The 26,174-nt window shown below is 43.0% G+C and overlaps 2 protein-coding genes across 3 annotated transcripts; both read right to left on the minus strand.

Moving 5' to 3' along the window:
• Positions 1-1,185: 1,185 nt before the first annotated feature.
• Positions 1,186-10,683, minus strand: dennd1c (DENN domain containing 1C). Of its 2 annotated transcripts, XM_076090439.1 has the most exons (23): positions 10,499-10,683; positions 9,690-9,754; positions 9,007-9,050; positions 7,806-7,855; positions 7,608-7,727; positions 7,451-7,520; positions 7,290-7,370; positions 7,131-7,196; positions 6,172-6,225; positions 5,951-6,061; positions 5,568-5,668; positions 5,431-5,476; positions 5,205-5,306; positions 4,719-4,844; positions 4,440-4,541; positions 4,087-4,177; positions 3,928-3,968; positions 3,787-3,837; positions 3,654-3,701; positions 3,449-3,556; positions 3,219-3,301; positions 2,885-3,098; positions 1,186-2,797 (listed from the first exon to the last, which is right to left on the minus strand). In XM_076090439.1, exons 1-23 carry the CDS (start codon positions 10,513-10,515, stop codon positions 1,811-1,813), a joined length of 2,778 nt encoding a protein of 925 aa, XP_075946554.1. In that variant the 5' UTR covers positions 10,516-10,683; the 3' UTR covers positions 1,186-1,810. The 2 variants fall into 2 exon arrangements, with proteins under 2 accessions (XP_075946554.1, XP_075946555.1); XM_076090440.1 differs by lacking the exon at positions 7,131-7,196.
• Positions 10,684-11,515: 832 nt separating this feature from the next.
• Positions 11,516-14,489, minus strand: LOC142948419 (tubulin beta-4B chain). The gene is made up of 5 exons (XM_076090441.1): positions 14,303-14,489; positions 13,424-13,532; positions 13,196-13,306; positions 12,757-13,001; positions 11,516-12,668 (listed from the first exon to the last, which is right to left on the minus strand). Exons 1-5 carry the CDS (start codon positions 14,357-14,359, stop codon positions 11,856-11,858), a joined length of 1,335 nt encoding a protein of 444 aa, XP_075946556.1. The 5' UTR covers positions 14,360-14,489; the 3' UTR covers positions 11,516-11,855.
• Between the last annotated feature and the right edge of the window lie 11,685 nt (positions 14,490-26,174).

A 26,174-nucleotide genomic window follows, 5' to 3' on the forward strand; every position in this document is an offset into this window, starting at 1 on the left:
GCATCATCTCATCCCTGTGTATGTGTTTATTAGGGTTAAGGTTAGGGGACCTACTTACTGTTATTTCCTTGGATGTTTCGTGGAAAGAAGTATTGTATTTTGGTACCTATATAAAAAGCTCTGTTTAAAGAATATATTAAAACTACACGTTTGCATATTCAGTTGACCTGCTATGCTTTGACTCAAAGACTGTAGGGTGCTTTTCATTTGAAGTGCACTCATGTTTCTCCCCAATTTTAGTACCAAATCACAGTTCTCCCTGGGAGACGTATCACTACATAGACTTTAATTGACATGCTGCACGTAATCAATCAATAGTTTAATCTGGAGTTGTACATTTACTGACGCTTCTGCCGGACCTTTGTGCCACTCCTTCCCCAGTCGCATGTCAACCATGGCGACGCAGGTGTTAATCCCACCGACGGTGTTTGTGTCCACCGTGCTGTCCCTGCTCAGCTTGGTGCTGCTGCTGCTGCTGTGTGTCATAAGGAAGAAAAGAAGGACGGAGGGAACATACAGGCCCAGTGCAGAGGAGAGCAAACAGGTGGGATCGGCGGGATGTGAAAAGCCTGGCCTGCCTCTCCCGTTGCCCAAAGAAGAACGCCTCATATGATGAACGTACTGAAGTGGACCCACCAGCCCGTCGCTGTGTGAACCTGCGGATGGATACCTCCCGTTTCTCTGACGTTGCCGGGATGATCTGTGTTTGTCTTGTGCACCAGAAACTCTAGAGACACACTCAACACTGTTTGCGCTGCACCTTTTAAATTTTGGTGCCAACAAATGCACTGATCAGTCAATTCTATCACTGCAAGAAAAGAGGAAATATGTCATTTGAGTGTTTATGGTGTTCGCTTATTAAAATAACTCATTTTTATTCTGCCACATAAGGAACATGAGCTTAAGTATATTTTGTATTTGTACAGAGGTTACTATATTTTTACTCTACTGTGTGTTCTGTGTATTTATATATAAAACAAATTGTTTTACACGATTTCCAGTACTGAAGGATATTGATTAAAACACTGACTGTAATGCACTTTTATGTCACGCTCTGAGAAGTTCAATTTCTAAAATAAATAAAGATCAGTATGTATTGTACACAAGGTGTTTTGTTAATAAATCAGGAATGTGCACGCCCCTTTCTCTCCCTCGTCCTGGATCATTGGAGTCATTGAACGGATGTTAGATGTTCAAAATGTTTACTTTATTGGGTTTTAAGTTATTCAGATTCTGTGTGACGGCTTACCAAAAAAATGCAATACTTATCTTCATTTGTCAGTTTTAGCTGATGGAGCATTTCTCTCTCACACACTAGCAGACAAATATTCAGGTGTCAGTGATGAATGGGCCATCATACAGTAGACAATATGCAAAACATTAGTTGTCCTCACTGTTGGAGAACTTATTTAATTCAACCATGCTGCCGAATTGCCCTAATAAGTGCAATTCACAAGTTATTCCATCAAGTATACAATATTCAGACAAACAAATCAGTTCAAATACTTGCTAAATATTGGCAATGTGCCATATGTCATGAAAACACATCAGTGAGCCACACTGTTAAATGCTTCATTAAAATGAACACTGGTTTATTTTGACTCCACTGCTGTAAATACTCACCAGTGCACCAAATCTGTGGCTGATGACAGTCCCTAACAAACGCACCTTTCACTCCAGTGTGTGTAACATTTGCTTGACGCTGCAGTGCCCAGCTGTTTTAGGAAATGACTGTATATTTGTGACCCACTTTACAATATGTAAGGGACAGACAGGACAAGAAAAACTAAAATGTCGCCAGCCTCATCCTCTAAGCTTCAAATCGCTTCTTCAGTTCAGACACTTTGATGAGAGGCGGGTCTTCACATTCATGCCCCTCTGAGCGTTTTTTCTCCTCCGATGTATTTGAGTCACATGGCGGCTGCGTTTGTGCTTTCTCCCTGCTCCAAAGCGTGTTGCCAAGTCTCCCAGGTTCAGCCAGCTCCTTGGTCCCGGACTTCACCTGAGAGCCCCGGCTGTCCTGAGACTGGAAGCGTGCTACAGGAGGGAGCACTTTAGGAGGACAGGGGGTCTGTCTCATCTCCTGCTCCTCTTTCTTTACCTCTTCTTCACTCCTTTTGTCCTGAGCTGCTGGAGGTTCAGGGTCAACGATGAGACTCCGAGGGCCAGGAGAATCTGTGGGTTTCAGATTGTCCTCCTCAGGGTTGGGGTGATGGGGATTCAGTTGTATAAGTTTGTTTAAAGTCACCTCTTTAATCTTCTCCTCCTGCTCATCTTTCCCCTCTTCTTCTCTTGCTTCATTTATCTGCATTTCACTTGTTCCTTTTTCTATCTCTCGCTCATCAGCTACCTCCTCATTCTGATTTTGCTCGTACTCCCTATTTTCTCTCAACTGTTCATCCTTTAGCTCCTCAGCCATTTCTTTTAAAGTGTCCTCTCCTAAACTCACTCTCTTTTCTTGACCCGCCTTCTTGGTCTCTTCCTCTAACCTCACTTCCCCAAAGTTATTTCCGTCGTCTATTTCTTCTTCTTGGTTCCCGTTTATTGCTACCTTCACTTCTTCCTGTTCTTCTCGGACCTCCCTCCCTCTGATTTCTTGCTCTCTCACTTCACACACTGCCAGCCGACTGTCTGTCCCCTCCTCCTCTGGTACGCTGGTGTCCAGGCACAGCCAATCAGAGTCTTCCGTCAGGTCTGACAACTCCTCTGTGGTTTCCAGATTCCAGCTGTGGAGGCTGCCACTGCCACTGATGGACAGAGACAGGCTCTCCTGGCTTGGGTTGGCTGTAAAACGGCCCTGGGAAACAACAGCCAATGTAAGACCAGAAATGACCTTCATGTGTGTGTGTGTGTGTGTGTGTGTGAGAGCTCCTCATCTCCTTACCTTTGTGATATAGTCATGGCTGTCCGGTCCAAACAGATCCAGGCTGCGTGTCCCATACAGCAGGCCTCGTTCGTGGGAGCTCCGGGAGCTGAGCGTGTCAAAGATCTCCCCCAGCAGATCCATCTCCTCCGGGTCACACAGCAGTGAATCTTCCCCCTCTTCTTCATCCTTCTGGAGCTCAGAGTCAGGATCAACCGCAGGCTCAGACACAGCTCTGAAACACAGGGATAAGAAACGGGAATGGCGCAAGGGAGAAAATACTCGCTGCTTATTCTTATGTTTTTCCAGGGGTATTCCACATTTCTCCATCTCTCAGCTCGTCTCTGACTCTCACCCAGCCCATGCGTCTCCAGTGTCCTGCATGTCTTCCTCGTCTCCGGGAGCCGTCAGTTTGGAAACAGGCCGACGGGGACGAGACTGACATGAGGCAAAACAGCATAACACAGCAAAGGGATGGAAATGGAGCAATAAAAGGAGAAGATCAGTGATGAGGAAGACATGTGTGGATGGTATCTGTTGCAGTGTTATAGAATATTAATAAAAATAGATTGCAACAGATCTCACCCTCCCAAAGTGTTGTGTGATTGGCAGGCGGTTCTGCAAGCAGTCAGATTGGGCACGGCGGTGCGACACAGATCCTCCTCTCTGAAGGGCGTGTTCTTCATTGTGGGCCTGAATCACACACACACACACACACATGGATATGGATTATTATAGTAAAACCACAAAATAACTAGATTCATTTGTACCATCATGAACGCTGACCCACCTTGTGCATCAGCAGGTTTTTCAAACCAGACTTGGTGAGACCTTTGGCCTGGGAGAGATTAAGTCATCATGAATAGAGTTGTTTTGGTGATGCAGACCAACCTCCCAGCAAAAACACCGTGGCTTGTACTCACCCTCATGTTTGCTTTGGACTTCATGTTAAAGATCAGCGCTCCTCCCCCTTTCTGTCAAAAGCACAACTGCATTTGTGTTGCACTTTTCACCAAGACGGGAACCAACTTCAAACGGTTTCATTAAAGATGAAAAGAGCTTACCTTTAAATTACCAACTAACTGTTGATAGGATTTGCTTCTTCCTTTAAACGGACAGAAACACAAGAGGATGGGTGATAAGTGAGCAATGTGAAATCACACTCAAACTCACACTCACACTCACACACACACTCACACATATGCACACACGCACACACGCACCTGCAGCTGTTTCACACTTAAAGATCTCCTCCTCAAAGAGATCATCTGGTTCCTTCTCTTTGTTCAGAATATCCAGGCGGCCATCGATGAACTTCAAAACAAAACTAATGTTTGATCATTTCTTAAATATTATTTGATTAAAATACCTCATCTTTAACATGAGTACGACTTAGTCCAACTGACCTCACAACTCATTTATCAGTAATTCTATGCATCTGCATCAAAGGACGTCAGAGACATTTGTTGACATTTCACTTTACTGTAACGCTTTGCTCAACAGGCTCCTCTCCGGTGTTATAATTGCAGTATCTGTCCAGCAGAGGGCAGTAAATAATACCGAGCACAGCGCGTACCTGTTTGAAGGACTGTAAATGAATGGCACTCTGTAGGAACTGCCTCATGCTGGCAGACTTGTGATCTAGAAACAGCTCCTCACTGAACCACATCTCACCCTCCTGCAAGGAGAGATATGGAGATAGGTACAACAAAAGAGAAGAATGAGTCCCAAAAATACACATAGGAATGAAGAGGTGTCTTTAGAAATGACCAAATAGAAATTACAAACTATGAATCATTTACCCTACGGTTTTAATTTTTATTATAAGAAATAATAAGCCTTTTGAGTGATTGACCTTTTGACCCTGCAGCGCGTCCCTGTAGCCTCCAAACAGCAGAGCCTGAGCTTTCAGGAAGGCCCTCGAGACGCCACAGCCGGGAGACACGGCCTGACGCTTCAAACAGGCCTTCAGCCCGGACAACTGGAGACATGTGTACATTTATATCTGTGATATGAATCAAGAGCAACTGCTACTCCAGCTCAGCGACAATGATGAAGACAACACCATTCGAGTAAGAAAACATAACGTTGAAATGCAAAATGTGCTACAGGTGATAAACATTTTGTCATTTAGCCTTGGTTAGATCGGTGACGGTATAGAGGGACAGAAAACATGTGAAGAGGAGGAGAAAAGGCCCCTGACTGTGTTCATATCACGTGTTTTTAAGTCTGTTATGAGTCAAATGTTTTTTAATCTTCACGGTTCTACAGACGTGGCGTAAACACAAACAGGAGTACATTACATCGGTATTCATTTCTATTACAATAGGCGATTTATTACCACATCTGAAGGGATCCTTTTCAGGTCGTCAAAGGGGCTTTCCAGAGTGTTTGTGTCCACATTCAAAATGACGACTTCCTCCAACCCACGACTCCTCACCCTCTGTGAGACAGACACAGAGACACACCGTGATGTGTTGGTCCGTCAGTTTGTGGGGACAAACCTGGTAGATTAACCGGTTTTATATTGCTTGAGTAACTGTAGACGGTTTTATTCGGTAGTTTACCTCAGATAGACTGGTGTGGACCCCTATTAGGTAAGGCATAGGTGCACTGTAACCAAATAAAAAAGGGTGAATCTATTGCAGACCGACAGACAGAATAGACAGACAGACAGATACAAACAGACAGACAGACTTCTTACCAGCAGTAATCCAGTAGGTGAGGTGGCAGCACAGGGATGAAGATGTGTTGCCAGTACATGGGGTATAACACAGCACTGAGTGCGTGCACGCAAGACGTCAGCTACACACAACACAAAAACGGACGACTGTTTCAGACAACAACACACAGGACACTCAAGTCTGTCTGTGTGGTCGGCCATAGGCCACATATGGTGCCCAATTTGTGACTTCAAGGTAGAATAATGGAGATCATTTTAGCTGCACTGAGTTCGGTTTCCAAGTAGTTGCATTCCGCTAAATACGGTTGCAGGTTAAGGTGAGTTTCCAGAGAGTGAACATGCATCTTAGACAAAAACGTAAATAAAGTCCTGTAAAAATAGAAGAACACAAATGTGTGTCTTACGGTGCTGAGTTTGCTGGCAAAGATGAGGATGCGTCTCTCAAACAGCATGCTGGCATAGAGCTGGAGCAGGTTGCCCACATCTACCGCCACAATCAGCTCTGTCAAGTTCCTCTGGTGAATCCACAGACACACACATATCGGTTTGAATGGGCAAAGTGGACAAAACTCCACCCGCTCTATAGGATATACACCCAGGGTGTAGTTTAGTCCTCCATACTCACATTTTCAGGGATGGAAGGGAGACTTCTGGGGTCTGGAGCAATGAAGTATGGAACCTGGTCAAAACAAAGAAAGAAACAATCCATGAATAAGAGAACGGGGGGAATTTAATGAACGTGCTTTTTTGCTTTCAGTTGGCTTCAACATCATACACTCATGTGTGCATTACAGGTTACAGGATCAGACTTACGGTTTCATTCCAAAATTCTCTATCCATTAAATAATGCTTTTGTTAGATGCAAACTATTGTGTCAGCTAATGTCTTACTGCAACACAACCATTACGTTATAATCCTTAAGATTTACGTGACATCCAAGCACATGTTTGATGGTATTAACTGTGGGTATTTGTTCTGCAATAGCCATTCAATGTATTTACAATCAGTAATGACCTCTCTCTATAGACGTTTTCATTGTTAGTGGTGGAGTCCGCCATTCCCGCACCAGATTTAAAAACCTTCACTCTCTTTACACTGTATCAGAGCTGTATCAACTTACTGATAATAAAAATACAAAGAATTCCCAGAATTAAACCAGACTTGCTGTTACCAAAACAACCAGCACTGAAACTATATCGAAAACGACTTTAATCAATATTATCTATTCTCACACCGTAGAAATGTGGCGTGAGAAACACACGGAGGATTTATTACTTTGGAATGAAACTCTTGAAATGTAAAAATCCACAAGATACGACCAGCTGCAGCTTTGATTTCATTTGATTTGAACACGGGTTATTTGTTATGGATGCATACACTCAACAGTCACAATGAATGGCAGACGTTAGTGCAAATCGTGTTACGTTTGATTAAAACATTTGATTAGAGGGGTGGGTGACAAGGTTTTAGTCCGCACACATCCGGTTTAGCCATCAAGCACAGACAGCCAACGTTTTCCAGCAGGAGTTAGTCTGTATCTGCTCAGCAGTTATTCCAGACCACATGAACCCCTGTGGGACTCACCCCCTCTTGTCCCTTTGGGTGTCCAACAGGATGGGACACCTCTGTGCTGACCAATAGCTGCTCTCCCTCAGAAAAAAACACAACAGGCTAACCACGGACAGAAAACAGCCGTAAAGTGAAGTGTGACACCTGCTTCTCACTGGATAATTAGAGATTTACCATCTGCAGAGTGACAGATCCAGCTGCTGGTGGTAAGGGCTGCTTGTAGAGGGCAGCCAGCAGCGCTTTGGTCTCATTGGTCTGTTGAGGACATGACGGGCGTTAGGTTAATAATACTCAAACACAGAGGAGAAGACAGAGTACACACACTGGAACCTCACCTGTCCTTTTGTGAGGTAATCGGCCAAGTTGTTGAGAAGTTTGTAAAACACTTCAAACCATGGAAGATAACTGTAATCAAATTGATTAAAAAGGGTTTTCATCGTGATGTTAAAGGCATGAGAGTTACTCTTTCAATACCCCCCCTCACACAAATACCTGAGTATGCAAAGGCAGGTGTTTGTGTTGTTGGTGAGCCGGCAAAAGCCAAACCGCTGGCATCCCTCAAGGTCGGTCAAAACAAAAGTAAAGTGCTGCACGGCCACTCCCTCCCTCGCTCTGTGCAGACGAATGACGTGAGAGGTGGACATGTATAAAAAATACAGACCAGAAATGTAAACTGGAGTTTATACTCACCTCTGTATGTCATACGGGAAGCAGAACCTGGGTAATGTTTGAAAAGATTCCTGGAATGAGATGAAATTGTGTCAAATGAAATGTGAAAAATCTGATAACAAGTCTAAAAGTCTACAGCAACGCTGATGGCTCTGTGGGCCTGTGCTTATAGGCACAACACTGGCAACATGTTCACGATGACAATGTTAATGTTCAGCAGGTACAATCGTATCTAATTAGCATTAACCACAATACACATTTGAGGGAAGGTCAGTTGTTTTGCAGGTATTTGGTCCAGGTCCAAGCTCCAAGGTAAAAAAATGATATTTGAAGCAAATATTCGTAGAAAAACCTGAAATTACAACTTCCAGGTCTGTCAGGTGATACAATTGGACCCAAAAAGACTCAACACTAAGATTTAAATAGGGGAAGAGACGTAACTCAGCCGATAATTGTTTTAGGTGAATCAGCTTCCCGGTACGAACCATTAAATAGAGCTTATTTTAGTCACAAAGTTAATAGTTAGGATAATCCCATTTTTTTCCGAGCCATTTTGGCAACTGAGCGACTTGTATTGGAATTAAATTTGAGCCTTCAACGCCATTTTCAATTCTCTTTATACACCAATGATTTGGTCATAAACCAAAGCGTTGGACAAATCAAAATTATATAATTATAAATATGTTGCCACTATATGAAATATCAGAAGATCACGAAAGTTATTACAATTCATCATGAATGGGATGCGTCTGTACCAAATGTCATTGCAATTCGTCCAATAGTTCACATTTCACTCATAGCTGCAAATGTTGGACATTACATGCAACGTCCTGGACATAATCACTGTATTAATCTTATATTATCATTATAATCTATATTGGATTTAGTGAATTTTGGATATACGTGTTGATATTTAAATACTTGCACCATTATTAACATGTTTGAACTCTTGATATTTGCACTCTTTCCAACTTTCTGCAACTGATGCAAAACAATTACCCTCGGGAGAAATAACGTTCCATCTCATCGTATCTTGTCTTAATAGCTGCTGTGATATTTTAGTCTGAACCAAAGTGGAGGCCTGACCGGCCCACAGACCAGCCAACATTGCAATCCCAATAGCCACACCGCTATCCAAAAAGAAGCCACAGCAATCATTTTAGCTTGACAATACATGCACAAATATTAAAGCTTTCCAGAAGCAGGGGACACGAGCGGCTACCTCATCACTGAAGTCCTCCGGAAACTGAAACAGTACACCGGGATCTATAACAATGAAAAGAATGAATCAAAGGACATCATGGCCAATGCTCCAAACACACTATATGTACAAAGTGGGTTCTACACGGCAACAATGAGTGAAATAGAAGGAAGACAAATCATTGAAAATGGGGAAATTAAATAAATGTTCAATTCAATAAATAAGGTATTTAGTACTGTTAACCCCTTCAGCTCACATGCAGCTGCTCAGTCCATCAGATCACCACAACACGCTACGATCTGGTTCTAGTGTGACAAGACACGCTATGTGGTTTTTCTGATCACATGACAGGAAGTATGAGCAACTCAGCTCAGGAGAAACACCTTCATATACAGAAAGTCTGATCAACGTATTATTTCATCACACAAATGAATTTGTGTTGCTTTTTAAGTTTGAAACAAATTTCAGATGTTAGTTGGCACTCAGGTGTAGTTTATCAGAACTCGGAAAATGACAAGAAGAAGGTGAATAAAGTCAGGGGAAGAATTTGAGGAACAAATATTTATCAACTTCTCTGTTGCTGACAAATTACTCTGCACATGTAAACAGTTCCATAGCAGACAACACAAGTTATAGTACTCCATAGAGGCTGAAACACAAGCTGGGAATCACAGAAATTGGCAATACTACATTGGCCCACTCACCTTTGTCTCTGGCTACGGGGCAAGTTGCTTCAAAGAACCAGTAGAAGGTTCGCTCGGGGTTTTGTCTGACAGGAAAGAGACGGAGCGCTCATGTGAGATTCTACCTCCATGGAAAACTGACCAAAACATGCTCACATCAATGCTGAGACACTCCAGTGAATCTGCCCAACATTTATCATATTACTCAAATCATCATTTCACAAAACCGAGGAGATTTCACTCTCAGGATGTTATGAAACAACAGGTGTGCTGATGAAGACAAAGGTAGACAGTGGTCCATCTATTAGAGACAGGTGTACCTACAGAAAGAGAGTTACATGCAGTGATGGAATGAAATTTAATTTATTGATGCTACTTCTACTCCACTACCTCCCAGAGGTAAATGTTGCTTCAATAATTATTATACAATTTTAGATTATACTTTATGTATATTATTCTGAAATGGGCCATTCTGCATAACGAGTACTTTTGGTACTTTAAGTATACATTGATGCTAATAGCTTTTATTTGTAAATAAGTATTTCTACACTGTATTGCTACTTTTACTTGAACAAAATATCTGAGTATTTCTTCCACCACTGGTTAAGTGTGATTACATTAAAATATTCGGAACTTATTCATACGCAACAAACAAAGATGAACATTTCCAGGCCTACCATGAAGTGAATGGCAACTCACACAAAGGGCAACAGAGTTGCTGCAGGAAACTTCCTGTGCAGTTGTGAGAGGAAGTAATAAAAACCACAAGAACAGACTGACGGGCAGAGCGATGATGGGAGTCGAGCATATAAATGAACAGATTAACTCACTTCAGTCTGGAGCCCATGCTGTCTGGGTGTGTGTGTGTCCATGTGTTGGTCCAGGAGGGCAGAGATCTTCAGCAGGTGCATCAGATGATAGTCATACCTCCTTCCTGATGCAGCTGCTGTGTGAACGGAGGCAGACAGCAGCAGTAGCAGGAGTCTGCAGAATCAGCGCAATCGGAGTGACAGAACACTTCCTGATCTATGTCAGTATATGTGTGGTGTGTGTGTGTGTGTGTGTGCGCATATATACGTATGACGTCTGATATAAGACCACCTCTCCAAGCTCAGAACTTATTTTCACTTTTCTTACATTTTCATCATTTTCCCTCAGTTTCCTTTACTTAGATCTTCTCATCAGATTTTTTTAATCAGATCAAAAGGGAACCATTAAGTACAAAAACACAAGTTAAATAAATCACATTTTCATTCATCTATAGAAATAACCATGAGAACTACTACTGCCTATTCAAGCATGACAGACAGAGGAACGGCCATTAACACGAATGGCCTCCACAACAGCAGATACTTAAAGTATTTTAACAAGAACACTCAGCTGATCTTGATTTATCGCTTTAAGTAAGATATACTTGATATTATTGTCATATAGTCTCCATGAAAAGCTGATTCATGGAGTTACTTACACTTGATCAAACAAAAAGGCTTCAAAATCCTGTTTTATTTTCCTAATAGGAAGAATTTCTGATGCGCCATAAAGCATTTGGTGTTTCAAGTTTCATCGTCCTAAGAGGCATCAAGGTTTTCCACATCCTGCTGACAGAGGCACTAAACTCAGAGATCAGCACTGCCTCCTGCTGGTGTTCAAGCAACACTGCCTCATCTGTAGGTCTCCATTTTGGTTTGCCTTCATACTCTGACATCCGAGTAAAACTGAAGGATTTTACGATTTATTTTGTTCCATTTCAGTCAAAATTAGTGTCAGTTTAAGGCTCAATTGTCTTCTATTGCCTGTATTTCATTTTTAAACGTATCACAGAGAAGAACATCAAACACACAAAGGGATATTTTCCCAACAAATTTATTACAATCAATGCCAAATTAGACAAGTGATCAAATTTGCATTGAACGGTTTTATTGAATACTTGGCCCAGGTACTGTTTGACTGGAACATCAACAGAAAGCTACAGACAAAAGACCACAAGCACAGTTGTTAGCTACCTCTATATGAGCACTGCGAGTTAATAAAGTGAATCCTGCTGTGGCCGGAGGAAAGTGGAAGGAAGAGGAGAGGCAAACAGAAACAGTAGGATAAGAGAGGAGTCAGAGAAAGAGAACAGAGCAGGAGTGAAATGAGTGGACCGATGGTTGGATGGAGTTATGACGAGCGCAGTTGACTTTAGCCTTAGGCCACCTCTTCTTCTCCTTCCTCTTCAAACTCGCCTTCCTCAGCCGTGGCATCCTGGTACTGCTGGTACTCGGACACCAAGTCGTTCATGTTGCTCTCCGCCTCTGTGAACTCCATCTCGTCCATGCCCTCGCCGGTGTACCAGTGGAGGAAGGCCTTGCGGCGGAACATGGCGGTGAACTGCTCGGAGATGCGCTTGAACAGCTCCTGGATGGCCGTGCTGTTGCCGATGAAGGTGGCGGCCATCTTGAGTCCGCGGGGCGGGATGTCGCACACGGCTGTCTTGACGTTGTTCGGGATCCACTCCACGAAGTAGCTGCTGTTCTTGTTCTGCACGTTCAGCATCTGCTCGTCCACCTCTTTCATGGACATGCGGCCTCGGAACACGGCGGCCACGGTCAGGTAGCGGCCGTGGCGAGGGTCGCAGGCGGCCATCATGTTCTTGGCGTCGAACATCTGCTGTGTGAGTTCGGGCACAGAGAGGGCTCTGTACTGCTGGCTGCCTCTGCTGGTGAGAGGGGCGAAGCCCGGCATGAAGAAGTGCAGACGAGGGAAGGGCACCATGTTGACGGCCAGTTTGCGGAGGTCAGCGTTGAGCTGGCCGGGGAAACGCAGGCAGGTTGTCACCCCGCTCATGGTGGCAGAGACCAGGTGGTTGAGGTCTCCGTAAGTGGGTGTGGTGAGTTTTAGGGTGCGGAAGCAGATGTCATACAGGGCCTCGTTGTCGATGCAGTAGGTCTCGTCTGTGTTCTCTACCAGCTGGTGGACGGACAGTGTGGCGTTGTAGGGCTCCACCACTGTGTCTGACACCTGGAGGTAGAAAACGCAAAGGTCAGGGGGGATAAGTCAGAAAAGGAATAAAAAAACACCCATCAGCAGTGCCAGGTGATCACTGTACCTTAGGAGAGGGCACCACGCTGAAGGTGTTCATGATGCGGTCGGGGTACTCCTCACGGATCTTGCTAATGAGCAGAGTTCCCATTCCAGAGCCGGTACCGCCGCCCAAGGAGTGTGTCAGCTGGAAACCCTGCAGACAGTCGCAGCTCTCAGCCTCCTTCCTCACCACGTCCATGACCGAGTCCACCAGCTCAGCTCCCTCTGTGTAGTGGCCCTTTGCCCAGTTGTTACCGGCTCCACTCTGGCCTGGATGTAAAGGGTTAATATTGAGCCTTATTTATCCTGCCAAAAGGCTCATTATCAAATTCATTATTTAATAAAAGGATAGTTTCTAAATGGAATACAACAAGTCGCTCTAATATGCTCATAATTAAAATGACCTTTCTTTTTCTATGTTATAATGATCGTGTGTGTGTGTGTGTGTGTGTCTGATCATATACCAAAGACAAAGTTGTCGGGTCTGAAGATCTGTCCGAAGGGGCCAGAGCGAACAGAGTCCATAGTGCCAGGCTCCAGATCCACTAAGATGGCCCTGGGCACGTACTTCCCACCTGAAACACAAATGCATGCGTCAAAATATATATATATATTTTTTTTTATTTGATTTTTTTTATTAGAAAAGAAAAGACGGATCACGAGAACACCGAGTTGTGTTTAACGGTCCGGACCTGAAGCCTCGTTGTAGTAGACGTTGATTCTGTCCAGCTGCAGGTCGCTGTCGCCATGGTAGCTTCCCGTTGGGTCGATGCCGTGCTCATCGCTGATCACCTCCCAGAACTAGAGGATCAAAAATAAAAATGTAATTCATACAACGTCACCCTAAAAACAGAATATACGATTAAAATGTACACGGTTGTTCTTGTGGCAACGAAAAAGGTTTGCGCGGAGGTTAATTGATAGAAAATGAATTGACAAAAATTTGATGATCAAATCAAATTATTAATCTGTTATTTAAGACAACAAGTGACGGATTCATTAGTAATAAAAACCCTTTTTAGCTGCAGCCCCAGAATAAAATTGCAATGTCACAGATGTCTGCAGCAGATGGGTTGGTCTACACTGAAAATGAGGCTTAACCCGTTATTTGATGCAAAGCTGCCTATTGGGGGTTTATTATCATTGCAGTTAAAATATGACTTAATTATGCGTGTGTTGAAAATCTGGGTGGCTGCAGACGATGCGTTGTGTTCTGCGTCTGAGCCACACCCCTCTCTCCCCCCCCCCTCTCTCCCCCCTCGACCAGACACACGCGCAGTTTAGGAGCTGTCGCTCATCTAAGGGGCATCAGAGGCAGTAGCGGGGGCTGTCTCGGCTTGCCACCGCCCATCCTAAAGGATGCTATTGTGCGCTGCCTTCAGCCATGTACCACACTTTCCAATCCGCTGGGTTGACCCATTTAGTATTTCCTGTGGACAACATGGCCTCGCATCGGCCGACACGTCGACATAAACACCGTAAAGCTCGATTTCAAATCATATAAAAGCGAGAGCAGTTTAACAGGTTAAGATATCTAGATATACTGTCGACGTGTGTGCGCGTTTTCATACCTTTGCTCCAATCTGGTTCCCGCACTGCCCGGCCTGCAGGTGCACTATTTCACGCATGTTGTTGCTGTAGTGTGTGTGTGAGAGGAGTCTCACGGAGAAACAAAGGAAGCTGGGCTGACGACGGGCTCTGGTTCTTCAGCGGGTTCGGTCCTGGTCCTCCTGCTGTCGTCGACTGTCTGACTGAATGGCGGACGAGCTGTGTGGCTACAGAGAGCTCGCGCCTGCGTAGTAAGCTCTCTGTCCCGCCCTTCCCTCCGTCCGCGGCTGCGCAGCTCAACCCGGTGCTGCAGCATGACGTCATCTCCATGGCAACGGGAACCGGGCACGGCCGGAATATAGGCCTGCCTGGTCTGTGTTGTAGAGAGACCGGCTGTCGTGGGATTGAAATGGATGTGGGATAACACTGGAAGGATAAACAGGCCGGGATTAACTTCTCCTTAAAGCTTGAATCACGGGGTTAAATGTACGCTGACATTAGCATGCATCTAGCCCCGTGTTTAATCTAACAACTCCAACAAAGGACTTAATGAACACCGATGTATGAATGAACACTGAGTGTGATGGCGACGTGTAGCCTAGAAATCATTAATTAACTGTAGAAAGACAATGTATGATAACATCATAAATATGCATGTTACATTGTCTTTGTCTCAGCAGTGATTTACGTGTGTCTGGGTGTCTTGGGTGTGGGCTGTCTTTAGTCATTGCCTGGATGGGAATAGTGTTAGCATGAAATGGATTCATGTGTCATGCAGAGGCTTGCAGTAGGGCCTAGTGTGAGCTTGCAAAAATGTGCTGTTGGGCCCATTTCCAACCCCCCACCCCCCCAACCCCCACTGCCCTCTGCGATTGCACATCTCCAGCTCGACATCTGTCCATATCTAACAGCAAACGGGTTTATGACTGGTTCGAATGTGCACTTCACTGAGATGCTAAACTGCCAAATTCCCAAAGAAAGTGACGTGACCTCAGTGTCTTCAGGGATTGGGTTGTACAACCCAATTGAACGTTGTCCATCATTAGGCCCTGACAGAGCTCTTATTAGCAGCCTGGGCAGCTTTTTGAAACAACATTTTACGCAGCTGACAGCCTCTGTGAGCCTTGTGTTTTAGCAGGAGTGCCCTGAACGCCTCAAGTTGAATGGATTCAACACAGAGCAGAAAGACGTTTTTCTTTTGCTGGATACCTGAGGCTATATGACCTTACCAACCATAGTTACCATGCAGATGCAGCAGGAGGCAAATCAGTGCAGTAGCCTACATGAGATTTGTACAAGTTGTTGTCATTAATTTAAATTGTATTATAAGCTATTAAGTGTCGTCCATTTTATGCTTTGTGATAAAGCATAAAAAACGATTTATTTATTACCATTGCCGAACAACAATATTTAAAAAAGACGCAGAAAACTGCAAAAAACGCTCCGTCTGATTGGCCAACAAAATGTAGTGGGTTGCGTCTCGCATTGTCCACCTGTAAAACCTGCTCAGTCTGATCAGGGCCATGTGATGCAACTTGCTGTTTTGTTTGAGCTGTTGCCAATACAGGCAGGACGTTTGATAACAGAGACTAAAAGAGAGCGAGGAAGGAAGAAGAATGTGATAGTCATCAAACAAGAAGGCATTCCCCAACCTCTTCTTGCAGGTGTCCAAAGAAAAAATCGAAAGGGGAATAAGGTGGTGAAATCCAATCACAAGTGATCACTCACTGAACTGCAGTCGTATATGCAGTCGTATATTCCTGAAACCGTGTGGATCCATACTGGAAATTAACCAGTCTCAACCAGATCCTGAAATACATTGAAGCACAGCCGCCAGGCCATAGACTGCAGGCCTATATAAGAAGTGGATGTAGTCTCTGTGACCCATCCCACTGTTGTTTTTGAAGCCTCAAGTTCAGCATTTTGACCGTTGCTATCTTGAAAGTGGAAAACCTTCGTAAACTAAGTGAGCTCACAAGCCTTTTGGAGAAAGTATTAGGAACCATTGGGGAGTCTCCAGCAGGTGAGTAAGTGCGGGATGTGGTGACATTATCTAGTTGAGCTAGATCTCTTCTCTACTGTTCCCATCATCTAAGAGAAGATCGTCCCAACTTGTGCCTCGCCTACACATCTCCTGAAGAATGATCTTTGCCTTGTGGCGCCACAAATCTGAGAGGATCATACGGTGAGGCCACTGTCGACAGAATGTCGCGGCGTGTTGCAGGCTGGTCCTTGAGGCTGACGTTAAGTCGGAAGTGGTCGGATTTCGCATCCCACTGAATCCCGAGGGCTCTCTCAAGTGGCAGGTCATCAAAGGCAAGATCCATATTCTTCACATTGGTTGCTCGTTCAGAGGGTATACTCTCCAGGACATTTCTGTCGTTCGACACAAACTTGTGTAGTTGCAGACCACCCATGGCACAGAGTTCACGAGCTTCTCTGGCAAGCTGAATAGCATCTTCAGTGCTTTCAACACTTGCGAGCCCGTCGTCGACATAGAAATCCCTCATTATAAACCGTGAGCCTTGAGGGTAGAGGTCTGCATTTTCCTTAGCTAGATACTTCAATCCGGAGTTTGCGCATCCAAGGGAGGAGGCCGCACCAAACAGATGCACCTTAATCCGGAATTCGCTGGGTGGTGAGTTCAAGACTCCTTGCTTCCACCAACATTTTCTCAATGTCCCACATCAGTGCGACAGGGTGCCGTCGAAATCAGATTAGAACTCTACTCAAGTCGTTCAACATGTCAGGCCCAGGGAGGAGGTGGTCGTTCAAGCTGGTTCCTTTGTACCTGGCAGAGCAATCGAACACTACGCAAAGTGTATCCGGCTTTCTTGCATGATAAACGCCATGATGTGGAATGTACCATTTCTCACCTTCACTCCCACCGTCTACGATCTGCTCTGCGTCTCCTCTTTCGATTACCTCTTCCATTCATTTGACATACAGCTCCTGAGACCTTTTGTCCCGTTTTCAGGTGGTTGAGGTGTATGATGGCTGAATCTTTATTGTCAGGTAAGCTGGGTCTGCCTTTAAAAGGGCATTTCGTATATATAATTCTCTTAAGGAAACATGGGTTTGGGTTATTATGGGCTAATTCTGATAGATAAACTAATGGTGTCTTATGGCGTAAATTGAGTACCCTCTAATCGATGGCTTTATAAATCATAATTTAATGATTTATAATCGCACCATTTCATGACATTATTTAATTATTATTTATTAAATTTGCTACCAGCAATAACGCTACAATTAACACATCCAGCAAGCACGGAGCAACATTATCATTCATTTGGAATCGGGTTTCTGGCCACTCGTCAAATGTAAGTGGAATAATTATTTTTCTTTTAGTTCTGTTTTGGTTTGCACAACTCTTAAGCTGTTAAATGCTCCACTATGTTCACCCACGTTGCCTGTCTGCTGTCGGTGCTGGGGTGGGTGGTGCACAGTGGGTTTATCAGAGCTGTACCTCAAACAGCTTCTGTGGCTGGAAATAAGGTTGATGAGACACTCAAATGTGCAAATGGAGCGGAAGTGCGCAGGGAGAGGCTGTAGTGGCAGGATTGGGCCTGTATGTGGTTGTTGGTGTGGCGATCAACAGGGGCCCTATAGCAGGCTTAATCCAGCCATGATTTCTGTAGTAACACCTGATGTCCATACGGGGGCGATAGATATCTTCTGTTATTCAGCGGATCTCACACACTGCTTCCTGTCTCTGGTATCTGTAGCCTACTGTACTGTCGCTCACTCTTAAAAAAACAACCCAAAATAATACATTTTAAGTGTTCATTTTATGCAAGCACCAATAGTCACATGCCTCAGTAAAGGGAAATCCTAAACCTGAGTGAACTACTTTTTAAATCTTGAATGCATAAAATATAACTATACAATATTTTGAGGAACAAATTTCTCTAAACATATAACAAGTGAGGCTCTTTTTTGGCCTCTTATACTATATATTTCAGTACCATGTCTTCAACTTGCCTTGTGGATGATTTAATAATTATTAAGATTCACCTATAAAAAAAATCCTCTCAGGCTGATTTACTTATGAAATGTGATGGTGAAAACTGTAGCCTCTAGTTAACCAAGTAACCAAGTCTTGCCTTTTAATCTAATTTTACATTTTGAATATATTGATATTCCTGTTATTTCCAGGAACAAATTACATTTTTTTACAGAGTTCTGAATGCCTGAGGAGGACAGTGGAGCAATTAAAGACACACACACACACACACACACACGCACACGCACACGCACACACTTCACTCTTCTACTGAGATTGCCTCCTCCTTTTCCTTGGGAGGATATGAAGTGGGCAGAACATTATCCTTCTTTTAAAACATATCCTGATGTCTTGTGTATAAAACACTCCATCAAAGCCACAACGTCTCAGGTCACATGACCCTTTGGGGTCAAACTCGTCTTATTATCTCAGCCTCACTGCTGTGACCATCATCTTTGCATCTCCTGCTCTACATCTGTCAAATCCATGTCCTCCGGATATATGCTTTGTTTAAATGTCGCTCTTGAAACACACACACACACACACACACACACACACACACACACACACACACACACACACACACACACACACACACACACACACAGTTACGCTTGCTCACTGCTCATAAATTTCATGATTATTTGAATATGTCACTGAGGTGAACACTTGACCGCCAGTTTGTCATTTCATGCAAGAGTTGGCAGATACATTCCCTCTCATTGAGTCATAAAACCACCCGGCCTGTCGGAAACACCTGGATCACTGAGGAGGGAGCGAAGCACTTCGAAAGGACACACACAAGTGAAAGTGGGTGCACACACACTGAGGAAAAAGTCAAACTTGGATCAAAGAAGGACAAAACTGAAGACCGGCAGAGCGCAGGGAGAAGGACAACTTGATTGGCTGCGTAATGAAATATACTGTTTCATGCTATCCCACCGTATCAAAACTATCAAAACGCAGTGTTATTGAAGTGATTCAGTGTTTATGTAGAGTGCATCTTCACACCGAGTAAATCTCTCTGCTGTAGAAGGTGAATTAAAGTTAAGTTTTACATATTACATAAAAGTAAATAAAATTGACAAGCATGAGGCAAAGGACGGGTTATAAGACCTTTGATATAAGACAAAAGTGATAATAACCATTTTCACACACACACACACACGCACGCACGCACACACACACACACACACACACACACACACACACACACACACACACACATACGCTGTGTGAGTTGGTTCGGTTTCTGACTCACTCGACATTGTTACTCACCATTACCATAGCAACAAAGGGCTTGAGAGGTTTTAAGTGAAACGCAGATTATGCAGATAGCAATGAAAGACTGCCAGTTCAAACATCCATTTGAATAAGACTGAAGACTCTATGCCAGCTTTACCCGATGAGCAAAAGAAACATTTACTATGTTGGAAACAGCTCCAATCACTTCACTGGGTTTTCTTGCAGTTCTCTCCGCTATGATTCCTTCATCCTCAAAAAGAAATCCTTGTGTCATTGGATTATGAGAGTAAAGTGGAGCACCTATAAGAGAAACGTGTAAAAACCCTCAAAGAATCAATCTCACAGCTTACAGGACAATAAAACAAACCACTCAGCCATTATTACCGTCATTTGTTTTCTTTATCAATTAACTGTTTTATATGCTGGAAGTGTTTTGAGCTGTGGGACGCCACTCTTACATGTGTGGCATTATCAAAGATAATTAATGTTTAAGTCGTTTTGTAACGTGCTTGGTTCAATGCCATTGTATGTTGTTTACCGATATCATGGAAGTCATTTTCCTCCTGGCTGACTGCTTCTCTGAGATATCTGGCAACGCTCACATCTCACGAGCAAGAGCCTCTCTCTCTCCTTCACAGACAAATGACGCAATCTGCCGCGTTTCTCTGCGCTGCAGGCTTTGAGATAAAATGCTTCTCATGTCTGTTGCTACGGAGTTAATCAAAGAAAAACGAAAAAGAAAAGACTACAGAGTCATAAGTGGAATTCTCACTATATGCAAATGTTAAATCCACAGCCAATATCACTTATATTAGCCCATTATTATAATTACCGCCACGAGGAAGACAGAAACAACTAAATTAGCATCCAAATAATAAACAAGCCCAAAGCAACTGATTATATCATGAAATAAATGTCTTAAGGGAGCAGTTCGTATATATACAGATGTCACCACTGCCTCTCTTGTGTTCACCCTTCATTCTCTCTTTTTCAATCTTTCTCCAAGACTACAGGCTTTCAGATCAACCCGAGGCTAATCACTGAGAAAAACATGTGACTTTAGTCAACGTGAAGAAGTGTGCAAACGATCACGATAATGGGAGGAACAACAGTTAGCCACACATGCACACAAACATGTTCAGATAAGAAACCCATTCACGCAGATATCAAATGTCCAAAGACTTGAGAACAAACAGCGTTTCTCTATTATTTATGCACATTTATTATTCAGTGGGTGGTCAATAGCCTGCAGCATTAAACCTTGTGACTCACAGAAACGCCAAAGTCAGATCAGCAACAGCCTTCAAAATTGTCTTTTTAAATATGTCGTCGTTTTAAAAGGGTAAAGGGTTTGATTTAATACCTTACATATCGGTTCAAAAAAAATGTTTTGTTGGAATCTTTGTATTTTTTGAACCCTTCCATGAACAGACAATGAATGGACAGAGAGGAAGTATGAAGACAGAAGAAGAAGATGACCCTAAAGGGAAGACAACAACGTAATTGAGAGAATATTACAGTAAGTTGATGAACCCTCTTTCAGTGTTAACCAAATGATAACTGGAGTTATTTTTAAGCACTGAAAAGGTAGTTTGTCACTTTGGGGAAATAAACTTCATCTCTTTCTTGCTGATAGTCAGATGAGAACATTGATATTACATTGTCTTGACATGACAGTGATCTTCTCAGCTAACTTTCAGCAAGATGCAAATATGCTCCTTTCCCAAAATGTCTTTTTCTTTAAGAAATACTGATGTGATCACGAGTCATCAGCTTCGGATAACAATCGATTTTGCATTATTTGGTTAGAAAATGTTACAAATAAATGCAGGGAAGCAAAAACAGCAGGCCCCTAAATTGGGACTGTCAAGCGTATCATAATCTGTAAATATTATATTTTGTAACCTTTTCTTTTTCCTACCTTTTCTTCCCCCAAAGTGAGAGCAGTTAGTTTGATTCACACACACATTCCCGAAGGTGTTTTGTGATTCACGTCATTCTAGGACTTCTCTTTTTTAATTATTCACAACTCAAGATTAAAAAAACAACAACAGCAGGATAGACAGCAAAGGAAGGAGCCATGCAGTTTCACCTCAAATGAATATCAGCTCCAACTTGTCAGTGCGGCTGCCGAGAAACATAAAACGACATGTTGAATAATGGAGCTGGTCTCAACATTGAGCCCTGGGACACTGCTCTGATAACAAGTCATGTTTCAAGGTGTTACCTCTGAGTCAGTCACAGCGGAGAGCATTAAACCTGTGTTGTTTTTTTTGCTGATGAGCAAATGTTAAAACATTGTTTTTTACATCACTGCATATCTAAATCAATCGTGACATGAAATTTCCAAATCGCCACATGCATTGATCAAACGATGTGTAACATGTCCATGTTGACAATAGTCACCCAGCGTCTCAATGAGGCTCAGCTTTTAATTGATGTATGATCTGGATTACACAGCATGTTAAATTAAATCTGCCCTTTAATCAAGTCCTGCTTTTCATGTAATGAACATTAGATCAGTAGATCTCTACGCGACCACTTGTAGCGTATAGTCTCAAATCAAGTACATGGACGTCCACACAGAGCTGACACGTCCAGCCACTGATGGTGAAATATCTGCCACTCGTACCGTCGCGGATTAAGGAAAAGTATAACTTTGGCTTTAAACCTCATGCGTCAGCAGTTCCTCTCGGACACTGAGAAATTAAAGGAGTTAATAGAGACAGAAATTATTGGTACTGCGTAACCGAGGAGTGAGTAAGTGGAGAAAAGCGACAGCAGCAAGGGAAACAGAGAGAGGATGAAGGGACAGGGAGGAGGGATGGCGTCAATGCCGCAGCAGCTGAGGGTTATAAAACTAATTTATGCACACTGTTTATCTCCTTAATTAATTAATGTTGATTTGGCTTATTGGCAGTCTAAATCCTCCACAGACGCCTGTTCTCTTTGTATGCATCTTGTAACATAACTGACCTTGGAGCCTCATACACTGAATGAAAATGTCATAAAGAATAATAAGTTTTGGTCACCGGCTGAAGGCACTAAATGCTGCACTGGCAGCAAAATGGGGAAGAGCCTTGGGGACACTGAAGAGCAACGCTAAGATTATTTTAGAGGTGTGCACACTGCAGTCACACGCACACTTACTCAGAGATTACAGATTACAGTGACTGTTATTAATCAGTGTTTACACATGATGATGAGCCTCATAATTATTCCTCCCACACACACACATACAGCAGGTCTCCCACTCCTAATTATACAGCATACACAATGAAGACGCATGTTCTCGATGCATACTTGAAAACACAGTTTCTATCTCAGATACTTCACAATTTCAAGTGATTTTGAATGAAATGTGCAATACTTGTACTTGAGTGCAAGTGTTTCATTATTCATGCTTTCTCATCCACCTCAGAGTAGTATTAGTATTTTCTGCAGGTGTGCAAATGCGTTTAAGTGCATGTAATCTACAGATGAAACCACTCTCACGTCTGTAAATGTGAAGCGAGCAGCAGATTGGCCTAACTTACCATGGAGACTGGAAACACAGGGAAACAGCTAGCTTTGCCACCCACTTTTAGCCTCACGACGGCTCTTCAGAAACCTATGGGGGACGTCACGGAGACTACGTCCATGTCTTATACAGTCTATCGTTGTTACAGACATATCTGAACCAGCTGCAGACCCTCGAGTAGCTCACGGACTCAAAGTTTAAACTGTGACGGTTTAGGGCCTGTGGGAGATGATGATGGTAGCTAGAAACAGAGATATAGAACACTCAACAATTCAAAGATAATTTATCGTCATTATGCAACACAGGGTTTCACAGCAAAAGGATAATGATCAGAATTATAGTCAGGATAATGATAGGGTGCTTGTTAGTTTTTTTTTTTAAACAGTGGGCCTATCTGGAAGTGAGCCATTCAACAGCACTTGCCATGCAGCCAGGAAGCTAAAGGACAATACTTGCATGAATATGCAGTACCTCTTCTTTCATTTTACACATTGTCTCCTCCAACAGAATCCAAGTATTTATTTTGGTCTCTGCTGTCTCTTTGCTGTCTATAATAGAACTGGGTAAGGTCAGAGGGCCAGGCGGCTTTGACGCCTTCGAATGGTCCCTGTGGGAATCTCATCTCATCCTGCAACTCTTTGAAATTCAGAACCCATCCGTGCCAAATATGGCTTTGCATTTTAAAATATGGCAGGCTGTTTCCTCTATCCACATGTAGAGGAACGTGCTGTGATGATGAGCTCCACCACACGAACACGCTCAGATACATACAGACAGTATTACTAGACTGTTTACTAGACTTGTGCAGAGTTTCAGTGCTTACATTCACTAAACTGACCTCTGAACACTGCATGTCTTAGCTTATCCCTGACCCTCAACACACACACACACACACACACACTCACACACACACACACACACACACACACCCTAATGGGATTATTAAGGGGGTGGGTGACCGCTAACTGACCAAAACGGTTTGTCATTAATGAAACCTAGAATAAACACTGCAGAGTCTTTGGACACATTGCTCCTAAAATGTGCTACTGTTTATACAGGCCGCAGCATGAGAGGGCAGATAAGAGCAGTGCTTTAACATAGCAGAGGTCCTCAAGGGACCCGATGACTGCCAATACAGTACATCTAGTTTAATTTATACGTAATCAGATGAGGTCTGTTCTCAGCTGAGAGGTTGCTGTTTTGACAGTTTGAATCACGTGATATAGGCAAGCTAGTTTTTGTCCCACATTCACGGCATCTGAACAGAGATGAGGAGTACGCACTATTAAAAAAAACTACTCCAGAGAAGAACTCAAAAATCAATTCAGGATCCTGACTATATCCTGTGTTTAGGTCCAAAACCCCTGGATACTCCACTTAGAATAGAGCAACACTAAAGCATCTCTTACTTAGACCTTCCCTAAACATCCTTAAAACTGTCGGCTGAAATTAGGCTTTCTGTACTCTCTATACCAAGAGATGACCCTGATTTTATCCTCTGGGTTTTTTACTTTGACTTGACAAAGCTCCTCCAGAGGACATTATAAACCAGTTTTCACAGGCTGAGCAGTGCATCGCATACCTAGAAAACAGGTTTTGATGTGTAAAATCAGTAGATAACTACTCAATAAATACACAACTGTGACAAAAATAGAAGACGACATGTGGTAACTCTGATTGCGATTGCCTCATGGACGTGTCAAGACTCTGCAAGTTGATTGTTGTACTGTTCAGACCAGAATAGAATTTGTGCTGCAAGATTTAGGCTTTTTAAAGGGAATTTTGGTTAAAGACTCATGCAACATATAGTTTATGATATTTTTTGTTGGGCAGTAATCTGTTACTCAGTAATGAGTAAACATAAGTGTATGGTCTCAATAGCTAGTTTCAAGTCTTCTTCAACAGCATGATGTTCATTTATTAAATTATGGTCCATATATAGTAAAATAGACCATAAAGCAGGGTATGCTTTAGGGCGGGGCTACCTTGTGATTGACAGGTTGCTACCGCAGCGTTGTCTGGTCTGGGAGTTGACCGTGTTTTCGTCTTACAGCTTTAACCCTTTCACACTGTGTTTTCAGTTCATGATAGTTAATTGCAACATTTTTGGGTGCCAAAAAATGTTTTGTTCAGCCTTTGGTTGTATTTAGCTCCACCCTTCCGTGTCACTTCTGGTTGCAAAAAACCAAGATGCCAACGGCCAAAAGGCCAAACTCTAGGCTTCAAAACCGTAGTCTACAAACCAATGAGTGACTTCACAGAGACTCTGTCCACTTCTTATATACAGTCTATGGGAGGCGGCAATAGATTTGTCTATGGGAGGCAGCTAGCTTCCTCCAAAAGAGGTCAATAATTCAGCCCTCCGAGCTCCAAAACTGCCAAAACTACATTTAGGAAACATACGTACTGCGGTTGAAAAGTCTTTTTTTCTTACGAAGGTTCTTTATAGATTGAAATGACCCAAAAGTATCCAAATGACAATCATGATAAAGAGCTGGTTGAATTCATTAACTGCTGAGGAAAGGTGCCTCGATGCGTCCTTTCTTATTTCGTTAATCATAGAATGCTGCAGGAATGAGTCCTGAAACCGGGGAATGTGTTAGCATGTTTGCACTTCCGGCTCCCTCGTCTCCAAGTCGATGGGTCTTTGGTTACATGCCTGAAATAAGGTCTGTGTTTAACACAAGCTTAAGAGATTTTAAGGTTTTCTTCTGTCAGTAAATACGAGAATTTCAAGTCTTACACATGTGAGTATTGAAGCTTTGACGTGTCTTAAAAAAGGCATTGGCTAACAAGTGGCTAAATGAACTAGAACGATCAACAGACCGGTCTGCTGTCGCAGCCCCATTCTGTTCATACTCACACTCATGTGACCAAGGTGTAGTTTTTTGATCGCCCAACGTTAGCTTTTTACTTCCAATTGCTTTCGCTCTTCAAAAATCATAAAAATGTTGTTAATTTGTGAAGATTATCTTGCTTAAAAAAACCTAGTGTTTGCCACAGAGCTTAATTCCTGCAATAATCCTATTTAAAAAAACTCTAGCTTTTTTGTCGAGGGAGCCAGTGTTACATTATCTTTCAGGGGTTTTCTATGAGTTAGAAATAAAGCTGCTAAAAATAAATC

The sequence above is a fragment of the Anarhichas minor genome, unplaced genomic scaffold, assembly GCF_050575085.1.
Source record: "Anarhichas minor isolate MPS153535 unplaced genomic scaffold, ASM5057508v1 ptg000012l, whole genome shotgun sequence".
Lineage (NCBI taxonomy): Eukaryota > Metazoa > Chordata > Actinopteri > Perciformes > Anarhichadidae > Anarhichas > Anarhichas minor.